At 38.8% G+C, this 14,740-nt stretch overlaps 1 protein-coding gene across 7 annotated transcripts in view; it reads right to left on the reverse strand.

Moving 5' to 3' along the window:
• The window catches only part of LOC133160591 (intermembrane lipid transfer protein VPS13B-like), a 209,555-nt gene that overhangs the window by 191,823 nt on the left and 2,992 nt on the right, over positions 1-14,740 (reverse strand). For all 7 annotated transcript variants that reach the window (XR_009715930.1, XR_009715931.1, XR_009715932.1 and 4 more), the window contains exons 4-7: positions 6,898-7,015; positions 2,656-2,823; positions 2,301-2,482; positions 1,833-2,007 (exon numbers count right to left, since the gene is read on the reverse strand). Coding sequence is in view for 4 of the 7 variants with exons in the window: in XM_061288378.1 (XP_061144362.1) it covers positions 1,833-2,007; positions 2,301-2,482; positions 2,656-2,823; positions 6,898-7,015 (643 nt within the window). In the remaining 3 variants the exon portion in view is untranslated. The remainder of the gene's footprint in view (positions 1-1,832; positions 2,008-2,300; positions 2,483-2,655; positions 2,824-6,897; positions 7,016-14,740) is intronic.

Below are 14,740 nucleotides of genomic sequence, written 5' to 3' on the forward strand. Positions count from 1 at the left end.
GTAATGGCTGGCTACAGAGGTAATGTAGATTATCATCTAACGGAAGAGCATTATGTAGTCACTGCATGGATAGATGACCAAAGGTATATTTGAAATGAAATAAATAAGATGTTTGGGACAAATTACTGGTCAGTGGAATTCCAGCAGTCCCACAGATGGTCATGCTTGTGTGCCACAGTACGCTGGTTAGGAATTACTAACCTCAACAATACATTATTTGAGCTCTAATTCTTCTGGCATTACTATTGGGGAGAAAATTGCAAGTAAAGCCCAATGTTCATGTACGAGCCAGAGCTGTTCCCATTCTTATCTCAGCAAACACACACACCCAGGTGCTTTACTCTGTCGATGGCTTCCAGCAAAACAAGCTCTGTGGGTGCTCGGGTTCCAAGAGTTGGTCCCCCCTTGTATATTTTTGTGATAGGATACTAATTTATTCTCAGAGGCTCCAAATAGCAGTAGCATGACACCAACTTTTACATCTGGCATTGGAAACCAAACTAAACGGCGCCAACTTACAGTTCCCAGCCAACAGGCAGGGAGAAGGTTGGTGGGAGTAACTGAAGCAGCTACAATATATTGTATTCTTCCATGACTCCCTTGGTTCTGATTACCACTTTTTCTATTTGCTCCTAGTGCTACAAATAGGGTGTTGGCCCATTGAGACGCAGGACGCGATAACTCAATTGTGTTGAAATGAGAATGAGCATGAGGTGGGGTTTTGTTGTGGTTGTGTCTTTCGTTATACAAAAAAAAAAAGTAAATTTATAACAATGCAGAGGGAGTGGATTCCATTCCTGGCCAATACCCCAATAACCGGCCACAAGCTCAAATAATGAGAAAAGAAAGGTGGGTTGCATTAGGAAGGGCATTCAGTGCCAAACCAATAATGCGAGTGACTCGTTTTGCTGATCTCTGATTGGTCAAGCCAAAACTCACAACAACATAGCAATCAACAACCATTCTGAGTTCCTGTTGTTGTAAACGGTATTATAGGCAAGTGAATTAAACAGTAGTGAAGGTTACTGTTACATAATGACGTAGTAAAACCAAAACTAGGCGTATGACCATTAAACCTAATTTTACATGCGCAAATGCTCCAGGTACAATTGCGTATTATGCAGTGTGCGCACGTCCGCAAATGAAGTCAGGACCATGTGTGTTTTAGTTGGCTCCAGGATGTGAAGAGTGTGATTTCCTATGAGGTTCAAATCAAAAACTAAGACATGAGTCTGTGTTTGATTTACCCTTGTTTCTTCACTTGATCCTTGAGGCTGAAGCTTGATGACAATGGTCTGTGTTCAGTTAACCATGCTCAACATAAGGAAGATACACAATGATCACTTACTGTCCCATTTATAAAAAGATCGTTTCGAAAAACTTGACCGAGGCCGATTCCAGCGCTGCTATGGACAAAAGAAGGGACGGGGATGAGTTATTCGAGGAACTATGTAGTTAGTCCTCACTTTAGGGTGCTCAATGAATCCCTGGAGCTCTGACTCTGCATGCTCACTTAATAAAATCCATATTTCATCATGGCAAGTGAAGTTTGTTTGCGTGTGTGAGGGGGGTTAATTTTTCTTCATGGGGATAACTAGTCTTTCTATTCGGCAACAATTTCCCTGAGTAAATTAGCACCTGAAATCTGTTAATAAGGTCAGACAAACCAAAGCAAATCTTAATATCTGAAAAGAAAAAAAACTTTACAAAGCAATGCAAGCTGTGCGAGGAATTGACCTAGATGTCATTGTTTTAATCACTAAAGTTTTTTTTTTAAATAAATGAATGAAAGAACAAACGAACAAATGAATATGAGAACACGTTTCACTCACCAGGTAAATTTGTTCCAGGTTCTCTGACATGACAGCTTCCCTCTTCTCGTTCTCCTTCTTTAGGCGCTCCTATTTCCCCATAGTAGAGTGCAATAATCAGTTGTAAAATGCGGATAAACATGGGAAGTTGCTGATCCGTAATTGACAACTTCAGGCTATCCACCATGGTTTGGATCTGAGACATAGGAAAGACATGGGAAACGGATTAATAAAAAAGGAGAATTTAGCTTTCTCATTTTCCTCAAAGTTCACAGGTGTCCACTGAGGTATGAATGGAAAAACAAATATTTAATCTCTAGTTAAAACAAATTAGGTCTGATTATCTGTAACATGAATTTTTAAGATTATAGGGCACAACCTATTTTTAATTGAGGTCTTATTAGATTTCCTGCCATTGCAGCATGTGGCAATATGGGAGATAAAATGAGTTTTCAGAAATGGTGATGTTTGTTTATTCTTTTGACTTACTTTAATTATAGCGGGGATCTTAGAATTGATGTTGTCGTAACTAAAATGAAGCCGCGTTCGAAAGGAGCATTTGTACAGCAGTGGGTCTTGGTAGAACTCAATCTTGCCACTTGCATTACGTTTGTCCAAGCACACAGTACAATCAGAAAAGTTGATCACTTTCCGAAGAACGAGTTCCGGGGCTGTAGAAAGAGCACAGTTACAACATATTGATCTCAGAGCCAACTCTCTCATTCACACAAATTGTAAATTATTATCAAAACTGTCTGACATTGATAACATTAATTTAAATTGGCAAGAGAAACAACAGATGGCAACATTTAGCTTGAAAAATCAAAAACCCAAACGTTCTTACCTGTGACATCCATGAAGGCCCTCTCCCACTCATCATCCACAGTGTAGCACTCGGCTGAAGTAATGTTGACGGACAACACAATGTCATCCTCAACGTATTTCAATATCAAGTTGTTCACCAAAACATTGACATTATTCACCACACGTCTGATGAGGCTTTGCACATAACCTAGAACACAAAACAAGCATGCGATTAAGAACATATAAAACAGACAAGTAAAACACATGTTGGACAAGACAACCTTGCTCACAATTTCTAGTTCATTGCAAAATTATTTGAATCTTTTTTTGTGCCAACTAGTTCTATTAAAGTCATCTTGTTCGCTCCACTTAGGAGACACTTAGGCTAGACCCAATCTATGATCCCACAATATTTGTTTTCTTAAGTTAGTGCCCTTTTTTGCCACATTTGTGTCTTTTAATTTTATTCATATACACCCCCTAAAAAAGTATTGCAACTCTAAGGCAAGTTCACTTTGTTAGAATTAGTTTTCAGTTTTACGCATTTACACCGGATCATCTGTCGGTGTTTAGAATTATAAACTGCACCGCTTACGGCCTGAATTACCGTAAAGGTTTGTGCGAGCAAAAAGGGGAATAAATTTGATGACACACACAGCCAGGATTGCACCTGTCAAAGAAATAGAGCTGGCTGATTTTGCGTCTTTAAATAGAGCATCTGAAAGGCAGGTCAAAAAAATAATAATAAAAAACGTGATGTCATCTTACCACAGGCAAAATGAGAGGCAAGGTAATGAGAACTTTTCCCTTCGTGTAAACATTTTTAAAAAGCCAACAAAAATGATCGTGATGCATAATTTATTCAGCAACAGAGTTTTGGAGCTTCTGAATGATGTAAGGCCTTTCACATGAAGTCACATCACCTTTGGAAAAAGAACGGGCACCTACCTGGTTGCACTTCCATAGCCACACACTGCAGTTTATTAAATAAGGCTTTGGCTCATGATTTCTGGCTTCCCCAGAATTTTCACAGAGACTGATTTATTTTGTGTGGCTCAGTAATGTTTGTGTCATCCACTAACACTTTAAACTTCATTTTACACTTGTGGCACTATCCCAAATTTCCCATAGTAAAAGGCAGGGCTACCTTCAGTGCTTCAAATACTGCAAAAAGAATACTCCAAACCATCGAAGCGGTGCCGTCATTTATTTCTCCAATGTGCTGTTCAACACAGTCACGGCATAGTAAAACATACTAGGCAAACATCTTGAGTTTTCACTTTATTTCCAAAACCAAATGTTTATCTTCCTGTATTTTCATAAATACTCTAAAGAGTAACAGACCCAATAACGAAGCAGCACTAAATGATGCTCTTGATGAAATTAAATCAAATAAATTAGCAAGGTGTTCTGCTCTGCCTGACTGGACATGAAAAATTGCAAGTGGTGAGGCTGACATAAACACAGCTACAAATGCAACGGGTGTTTGTCACACAGGTGCCTGGCTTTGCAAGCATGTGCCTGCCAAAGTTTGTGTGTGTTCTGGCTTCTGCAGCATGTACGAGAGTGGCTGTGGTTCTGAGGTCGGTTAAAAAGCTGCTGTTGCATCAGCAGCATGGACATTAAACCAGCAATGTTATTTCCCTTTCTGGATCTAATTTGTCCACTGCTGGGATGTTTCACTTGTACTTATTCTTGCCTCACACAAAGACGCTCTATGAACTATCACACTCGTGTGACCTTCTGTAAACAATTGACATAGCCAACACGTATCCCACAGCCAAAAACATAAGCTGTTCAAAAATGTTCACCCACGTCACAAAAGAGGAAAGAGTGGGATTGTGGGAATGCAAAACATTTTGTGACTTTAATGTTCTACATGCAAGGCAAGTCTATCAACTCCAACCAACACAACCCTATTAAATCTTGGATTTTTGTGAAAACAAATGTACTTTTTCCACTCTCTTCTGGATCACCAATAAAGCGAGAAAACAAAACCTTGATTGGGTAATTGTAACAAAGTAATCACAGTATGTATTCTATAGACATATTTCATTCATTCGTTTTCTTCTAAGAGAGTGAAATAGATATCTCAAACCCAAAAATGCTTAGAATATTACTTGTCTAGTACAGATGTAAGCTGTACATGTAAAAAGCGCATGGGTGGGATACTCGGTATCCTTAAGTAGCATTTGCCAGTAATACCAGAACAGCTGCCGTATTTATTCTCTTTGGAGAGGCCCCAGTACCACGACAGCAGTAGCACTGGACCGTGGATTTATCTCAGGAGTGTGTTTGCACTGCAGCCCAGGCAAAGCTCAATCTCCTCCAATCACGCACATAATTACACAATCATGCATGCACAATTCTTGACACACTCAAGGAGGAGTAGAGGCACAACAAATGTGGAACATTTATGAGTGGGCACCACACTCACACTACGCCAGGATTTAAAAAAAAGTGCAATTCATAAGAACTGGAAAAGATCCTAACAAAGTGGAAAACGATCATTCCTGATGGCAAATATTTGACTGAGACATATAACAAGTGTGATAATTAGGATCCTATGCCAGTGAAATTTAAAACCTATCCCATCACAGAAGCACAGGTTGCAACAGAGTCCAAAAGTCTTGCTTTTTTTTAATGCAAATAAGGCTTTGGTATTAAATTTTAGGGGAAATTATAAATCAATCAATATTTGGAACGAAATCAGACAATCCTCTGTATGTTCTGAACTTCTTTCTCGTTGTTTAATTTTGTATTTTTCAGCCTATAAATCACACTTTTTTTCCGTAGTTTAGCTGGTCTGCAAAGTCAGCTGCGACTTTTATATATTAACATTAGATCTGGGACTGGCACCCAAAATTCCCGTTTCTTAATCATATTGACTATTTGTCATGGTATTTCTTATTTTATGACAAATACAGCTGTCATTCGCACACAGTTGTTATGTACGCGTTATTGGACATAATCTGGTGATCAAAGGCTAGCAGCAATCGGGGTTAGCCTCAACCCGTAAGCTTTCAGACTGGTCTGCTAGCTTCAACTACCCATGACTGAGTACTACGTCATTGGAAACACCAGCAGAAGAACTCCCCGTCTATATTCCAAACAATTGCAATTATCTACCAAGTAGTCTTGTATTTTCTCAATGTATTCAATGTTTTTTTTAATATCTAGAATAGTGATCTAAGGATCTGGTATTTTTGTCCTTGTGTGGTTACCCAAAAGCTGTGTTCCAGGGCCTAATGGTGTGTAAGTGTTTCCGTTAGTAAGCACTTATATGGGAGCTTCACATCCCAAGTTAAATGCCATTACTACTGGACTGCAGTTGGTTGGTGCATTGATGAAAAAGTGTGGTGGGATTTTCTCTCTCTCTCTCTCACACCTACCTCAGAGCTCAGCTAAATGCAGGCCCAAGGGGAGAATCTGAGGTGAGGCACCTTGCTTTAACAGCTGGGGAGAGATATTATCTCATAACATCAGGCATGGAAATGGATCCTCCCCAGATACAACCAACTAGGACTGAATATAAGTTCATATATTCATGCACGCTGAGTTTCGTATAACTTGGGTGTTACACTGTGACCTACTCTGTAAGTTGAATACCCTTTCCTTTCCGTTCTTCTTTCTTTCTTCTTCTACACCCCCCCAAAAAACGTTTTTCCAATTATTAAAACATTTCAAAACATAAATTGTTTAATAGAAATGTATATACTTGTGAATTGATATAAAAGGATAACAAGGCTTATTCAATGGTTCCCAACCAGGTGTACGTGTCATTAACGCTCCAATGATTGATGAAAATGTTATTTTAATAATCTGCTATTCTGATGAGTATCAATTAATGAATTTGATGATTAAATAGAAATGCCTTTTCTTCAAAAGTCGGCCAATCACTATCGGTGGACGATCACGATCGGTCAACGACTTCAGTGACCTACTTGCTTAAAAAATGTGCATTTCTTCATTGTTAGTGTATTTATTTATTACAGTATAATTTAGCAGACAATCACCCAAATGAGTCGCTTTTATTTTTTTGTGTTATTTATTTGTCATCTCTTCAAAACAAACATGAAAAGAAATTCTGTGTTTTGCATAACAAAGATACACAAAATCAAAGCCTCCAAGAAACCGAACTGAACCAAAAAGTGACTTTAGTGGACCCTTACACCCCTAAGGAATAGGTCTGTGTCCCTGTCCTCCCCCACACCCTTCATTGGCAGTCATTCAAAAAGATGGAAGGCAGCGTAGCTATACTGGCCCCTGGGCCATCATTCACCTGGGGGTAGGTCTGGGTCACTGGGGGCAGCCTGTTGGAGTCGGCGGGGCTTGCCTAGAGCCTTGGAACTCTCTGACATACTGCGACTTGTGGAGCTGGACTCACTATCATGGTCATCCTGGAAAGAAAAAAAAGAAGCTTATTTAAAAATGGACACTGACATGACTGAGTTTGTGATAAACTAACAATTCTGTTCTGACCAATTATGTTATTATTCTGTCATTGTGTTCATTCGGCTTAAAGTAACAACAGTCCCGGCAAATATGTGTAGTGTGAGATTCATTCAGCTGGCAGAAAGCAAGCAACACTGTTTTTGAGTGTTTCTTGAGGTCCCAAGCAGACATTTCTCCCACTACAGGCTCTACAAATAAACAGTGAGCCTTGGATGAGTCAGGGTCTTTCCTCCGCAACACTATACATCACCTCTGGATGAAAGCAAGTCAGGAATGCATTGGCAACATGGAGGCATGTATTAGTACCAATAAAAAGTTTATTTAAACAGCACCTTTTGAAACATTGCTGCAAGGTGCTTAGTATAATTGAGAACACGAAAAACATGGAGACAAAATGGATTTTGCATTTAATTGATAGTTTAACTACCTATACTTTATACTAACTATAGTTTAATCTTTATGTACTGTAATATAAATATAACTATCATAGTTATATTTATATTACAGTACATTCATCACACTACGTAGAACACTTGCACAAACATGCAGGACGAGAAAGATTTGAAAGAGTGACTGGCAAGTTCAACGGTCCTGTGAGCGATTTGGGAATTTCGAATCTTGCTCAAGGGCAACCCCAAGGTGCTCAGGAAACATCCACGCTAAGCACATTGTTTTGATTTTCGGGGGTGTTTTGATTTTCGGGGGTGTTTTGTTATAGGTTGTCTAAAAAAGTATATTGTAATACATTTTTAACGTTTAACAATTTTGGTTTAGAAAGACGGCAGTCATGAATATGTAAACTGGCCAATATGTGACACCATCAGAATCATATAACACAGAACACAAAAGGATTATTATAGGCTAAACTCTCCAGACACAAAAGGTTGACTTGAATAAATACCTCATAATTTGATTCACGTAAACGTGCTCCAACAAGGTAGGGAGGATTAAAAAAATAATTATCTTGAAAAGGCTTAGGATAAAACATTTCAACAGTAAAATCTGAGATGTTGGGAGAAGCTTGGTGGGCTGCGTGAGATATGCACCATGTATGAATTTGAAAGGTAACTGGAGCACTGTAACCGTTTAACAGCCAACCTAGGTGGTAAAATGGTCAACACAAAGAAAAGTCGCATTCATATGAGTGTATTTTTTTATGGCGGTCACTGTGGCCTTCCAAGTCTGCCTTTATGCAAACAATGTAAGAAATTAAAAAATGCTATATAAATTTGTTTGCGCTTGAAATTGAACCAGGGTGACGTACAGAAAAGTACAAATAAATACATTTTAAAAACAAGTAAACAAGCACGAGCCAGGTTGGATTTTATGCAGTTGCAACAACCAACAAACCAACTAGCTGTTTAAAGTTTAAAAGTAGACTGGTTTCAACAACTCAAACTAAAAAAAACAGGATTGGGCGCAATTAACCACTCAATATCATTTCAGGCAGTAAACTATTCTCAAGAGGCTCAAAACACTTTTTTTTAAACATAATGTGGCCTCAGTGGCAGTCTGACAAATGGATCACTCGAGGTTACCACACAAGGGCACTAAGTGAGGAACAAGGGCTGGAGGAACACAGGAAGCACATAATGGTGACTGAGGCTGGACAAGCACTGCCTGAAGCCAAGTCAGTTCAAGTGTGAAACAAAATATTGTACAGAAAAAAGTAAGGAGGAAAAAAAGATGCATAGGATTTAGCCGGTAAAGTGGCATTGCAATGGGGGTGGGTGTAAGTGGGCACCAGTTGAGGTTCAGGCCACAGGGAGGCCCCTGCAGACATATGGCTGAGTGAGAGACCCAGACGCAATGTTTTAAACATGTCTGAAGTGTTGACCCTCATCTGAGCCGCTTGAAAATTTGTTAAACCCCGCTGCCAGCGCTGGTTATCAGAAAGATTGTCTTTATAGATAGTGTCATACGTTTCTTTGTATAAACATACAACCGGTGAGAAAGAGGTTCTAGAAATATCTAACCTTTGTTGCCTCTCATCACACTTTCTATTACTACACAATATTTGCCACATGCATTGTTAAAAGCTTCAAAAGCACTCAATGAAAGACCATAGCAGATTTTTATTTTTTTTATCTGTGGCTGCAAACCAATCCCAAATAGTTTTTTTTTTTTCTTATAACAGACTTCTTGGCCATAAACAGTCCAATCAAATTGAGATTCAGACAACTTTATTAGTCATATGCAGATTCCCGTGCCTAAATGTATATTCAGCCACAACTAACACTTTAGCTCATAGAAAACTTGGAATTAGGCTATGAAGCAAGTTGCACTAAATAAATAAAGCAATAAGATAAAAGCAATGTACCGCACATATAAAACAACAAGTCACAGGATGAGTAAAAGAAAAGCAATTTAAAACGAGACCAGTCGGGACAAAGCAAACACTCTGACGGTTACTGTTGTTTTTCCATTGCGAGTCCCGAGCAAACTCATGCTGACATCAAAGTGGCAGGCCTGGGGATTGGAGGCCAAGCGGTTAAGGGCAAACGTCTTGGCATGATAAAATAAATGAAGGAAACCCAATAGTTTTTTATCAAAGACAGAACCCCGCCAACCACCCCGCTCACAACTGACATATAGAGGCCCCATCTTTCATGTCTGGGTCAACAAAACTAGTGAACCTACTGTGTTTTAACAACTACATATTGTAATTATGTATATATATATGCACCTATATATTTCAGGCTTGTATTATTGGACAATAGCAGATATGATCTCACAATGAAAAAAATATTTGTGTCGGGCTGTGCATGAGGTTCACACGTTCAACAGTCAACCATCCATTCACCCATTTGAGAAACTGCTTACTCGGTTAAGGTTTACAGGGAATTAAAACCGATCCCATCAGAATTTGGGCAGACAAATGACTGGTGATCCCTGATGGGACAAACCAAAAGTCACCACAACAAAACCATGTGGACAGTAGTGCCAGTTAATCATAGGGCAGAAATAGAGATAAAGAATCATCTCACCTTCTGAGTGGGAACTGAACCAAAGTCGCATTTATTTTTTACAATATAGTTACTGATTAAAAAATTTATATGGATTTCAATTAAGGTGCATTAATGAACCAGCTAGCAACATGTATATTGTGTGCCAAAATAAAGGGTTTTCATACGTTTTTTTATCAGCAAATATAATAATTTACATTTGGGTATACAAATGCAAAGTCAATTATTCAGTCATTTATAACGAGTGCAAAAAACATAGTCAGTCAGATATCAAAGTATTTGAACTGCCTTGTATCTACGCTTGCTTAAACACTAACAAAATACACTCTCAGAAAATGGTTTGCAGCTGGCTCAAAAAAAAAAACTGTGATTGTTTCAGTAATGTCGGTAATGTAATGTCAGTATGTGGACACTATTTCTACACTTCTCTTGGGCCTTTTAGAGCGGCTTAACTCATTGACAACAAACCCACTGGAATGCAAGTGGAGTGAAACAGAGCTCATCGCATTTGAATCAAATTACACTTTTTTAATGTTCCTTGGCTTCAAACTCATCGGTAAGATTAACTCCCACAAAAAAGCCACTAATGGGTTTTTAATGAAACCGTTACGAAGTCTGATAGTCATTATAAAACAATTAAAGAGATGTGTTTAATTTGCTCGTTCGTACATATTTCTGAAAAAAAAAAGACCACTGTCAGCTAAAGTGGTAAAGAAACATTTGTTTATTTTCTGTCCATGGGGTATTAAAAAAAACAAGGGCTTTAGAAGACACTTACGATTCATTTTTTATAATTTAAAACAGTTGTCAGGTATCAACTACCCCAATGAATAAAAATTCTAGCACAATGCACACCCCCTAGTTTGTGTCTTGTTGAAATTAGGCTGTTTTTTCCAAGTGATCCAATGTTAACCTGGCCCCATATACTTCTGAGCCAATGATGAGTGTGGACTTTATGGGTGGGGCTGCATTTTTAGCCCTAAGTCAAAAAAGTGTGAGCACAAAAACACACGCTAGCCCTGAGAAGGGCAGCAAAGTATTTTCCGACTCAGCATTTCCTCACCAAGGGAATGACTTGGACTCCCAAAAATTCCCAGTGGCTAGCTTAGAGAGCCAGTCTCACAAATAACCAGTTGACAAAAGACTGTTTGGTAGAATTTTGAATTTGATGGTTGGGCAGGGTTAGGGAGCCGACAATTACGTATACAAGGAATTAAAAAGTATGTCCCATCGTATCTCCCATTTCAAATCATCCATCTTCCCAACCGCTCATCCTCACGAGGATACCATCTCAAATTCAAACATCATTTCCCTTATTCAAGACAAAATAGGTAACCAAGGAATAAACGATGGAAATTATTGTGAAGAGCCAAACAAGTCAACAAGTACAAGAAAGTGAAAGGGAGGAATAGAAGGAGACTCGATAGAAATAAAACAGGAGATTTTTTTCCAGATTTAGATCTAAGGAGTTCTGGTCTGTCAGATGTCTCCATCAACTAACCACAAGGCCGGGCTGAGCATGAGAGGCATGCCGCTTGCGCCAGCACTACCACCCCTTAATGCTGATTACTGCAATGTGTTGTATACAGTAGTACTGTATAACACTCCATACGGACCCTTGACATATACATCTTTGTCAAATCAACCACAACCCGCAATAGAAAATTCCAAAATGTCGGGCAACTTGATTTCTAATCCAAATAACAACAATTTTCCATACCACGTGTAAATCCAACACATACTTTGCCCAATCAAAGGAAATCCAAAATATTTATGACTAACGCTATATACGACAGTATATTCACAACAGTGGTGGTCGCTCTTTCTTGCATCGGGTCATTACTGTATACACTGCTTTAGGCACATAATAAAAGGCATAAGCATTTCTTGAGCAACACATCGAGCGCCAAGAACAATACAAGCAGTGGCCGAGGCTACTTTGACAGCTTAATTGCACATGTGAGGTACAGCTGGAAGGCAGGCACGGCAAAGTCCTAAGTGTTCTTGGAGAATTTGAAAGTTCTAAACCCAGCAAATCAAACAGAAAGAAATGGGAGAAGACTTTTCATCCGAGCTGATAAACATCAATGCCAAATTGCTGGAGGATTCAGCATAAGGCGCCACGTTGGCATAGCTTTCACACACCGGGTTCTAATACAACTGACGCATTGTTAAAAGTATTGAATTGACTTCACAAACGGAAAAATGTCATACTTGGTAAACACAACATTTCAATTGTGTCCTTGAAACATGTTAAACCAGTCATTGTCCAACGTGGCTTAGTGTCTTACAAGTAACTACATACAAGTACTTTTTCAGCATATTTGAAAATAACCTGTTGTACCGCCAAGGAAGGCAACCTGAATTCAAAATTCTCCATATGTGCATGGGCCTGGCAAGCAAGTAATCGGCTCCACTGAGGAATTGCTACAGTCCGGAAGGGCTGAAAGCAAGGATTAAGCAGAGCAGTGGCAGCATCCTGTCCAGAGTGTATTGATCACCACTTGACTCAATGGATAGAAGAAGAAGCCGCAGGCCTTAATTTTTTTCCTCTGGCTTGCTTTCCTGTGTCTGAGGAGCAACAGTAACATCATCCCACCAGGAACCCAAAACTTCAATAAACCTCAAAGACCAGACAAAGCAGCGTTGCACCAGAATTAGCTGACTCAAAGGTAATGGCGGCAAAGTTTTCTGGTAGAATGACGTGACGCCTTGCATTCATGACTGACAACATATGCTTTAAATCTGCATGGAATGCCAACCTGCTCCAAGCATTGGGTCACTCTGGAGTTGTTACAACTTAAATCAGGGAGAAACTGATAAAGCACAATTGATTATGTTTTCTAAACGGTTACATTCCTGCCAGAAATCATTTGTTTGACTTGTACTCTTTCCAAGTCAAATAAAAAGTGACAGAACTATGAGCATCATTACAACATTAAATCCAAGGTTAAATAAAGGTGATATTATTCTCAACGGCAGTCTCCACATTTGTTTTTATTCGATTTTGGCATGCCTAAACAAAAATACAAAATCTGTCCGTCAGTCTGTCTCTCCGTCCGTCTGCGTCTATCTATTTAATCACAAGCGGTTGAGTTATAGGAAAGCTTCAAAGCTCCGTGTTCTCGACTTCTGACTCTTCTTCCCTGAAGACAAAGCCGAGCTTAACTGATGCTCAGATGGATTTGTAGTGCAATCTCTGCAAGCCATTTGTTGCCTGAAAGCAGGAGAATCAAAGACTAGATTTCCGGATGGTAACAGGACAGAGATTAACCAGTTTTTGCTCTCTGATTGCAAACTCCCACAGGCTGTTTTCTTCTCCTTGTTTCACTTTGTCCATTGTCTTTTATGCTCCTTGTAAGTGGAGATTTACAAGCACAAATAGACTTGGTCCTGTTCTGTCTCCGAAGATGGGTACTTAAAGTGGCAGACCATAAAACGATGTTTTGCAATTCTCCCATTGGCATTTTGCAGATCATTGCACTTCCAAAAACAAAAGATTAAATATACGTATATGGGGGACAAAAAGGGAGCAAGAAATATAATTCACGAAAGACCAAAACAGATCCAGATGTAGTAGAATGGATGGGAGCAAAGTGAAATCATGAATGATAAAAAAAAACATTTAGATACAAACTTACTTGACCCTGAAAAATGTGCAAGTTCAGTAGCTCAAATGAAAAGCACCTCCTCGGGTACTCAGGAAGCATACTACAATTTCTCCAACAATCACATTCAATTTCTACATTTTTGGTCTGCAGTATTTACCTATTTTATTTTAGTTCCATTTTGATTCAAAGGAATTTAAGAGGTGGATCTCAGAATCTTGTCATTAGCAATTACACTAGATGGATACTCTCTCTTATTTATAAAGCTTAAAGCACTCTGGAAGGAATTCAACTGAAGAAAATGTTCAGTAATACCAAGAGCATGTTTAGAGACACCTCCCCTAATCGTCCTGAAGCAGTGCATCAATCAGAGTCTCAACAGCAGTGGCAAATGCACTCAGCAGTGCTAAAACTCCCACATGAGGCAAAGACAGAGCCAAAACGGGAAAAGAGTTACTCAGCAAAGCCTTATCTGTCTTGTAAAGAAATATAGATTGCTTGGGAGTGTTATCACCCACTGTAACCACTGTCAAGACAGAATCTCTGCTGATAACGCCTCATCTTCTAATATCTGGAGAAGTTTCCCAAGCTGTCGAGAAAAATAAAAATAAAAAAGTGCCAGTATAGTTGCTACGCCTCCATTCAATAAGATCATTTTTGGACTGTGAGCCAAATACAAACACAACAAAAAGACTCAAATAAATATCCAAAAGCTATACATTAGAAGAGAAACATTGCCAACACTGACCCGCTTCCCAAAAAGGTTTATAATTGTCCATAATGGTTCAAACTGTAAACATAACCCAAACTATGACCCTTTAACAGTTTATCATTTAACTCATCTTGTAACCTTAAAACTAAAAGTCTTACAGATTATTTTGGGGGGAAAAAATGTACTAACCGTATTTAACTTACATGGATGGCAATTGTTTGACTTGGCCTTTCATCAAAAATAAAGGAAAATATGAGAAGTCAAAATTGTTAGAACTAAATCGAATGAATGAATGAATGAATGAATGAATGAATGAATGAATGAATGAATGAATGAATGAATGAATGAATGAATGAATGAATGAATGAATGAATGAATGACTGT

Source organism: Syngnathus typhle, linkage group LG10 (assembly GCF_033458585.1).
Source record: "Syngnathus typhle isolate RoL2023-S1 ecotype Sweden linkage group LG10, RoL_Styp_1.0, whole genome shotgun sequence".
Taxonomy (NCBI): domain Eukaryota; kingdom Metazoa; phylum Chordata; class Actinopteri; order Syngnathiformes; family Syngnathidae; genus Syngnathus; species Syngnathus typhle.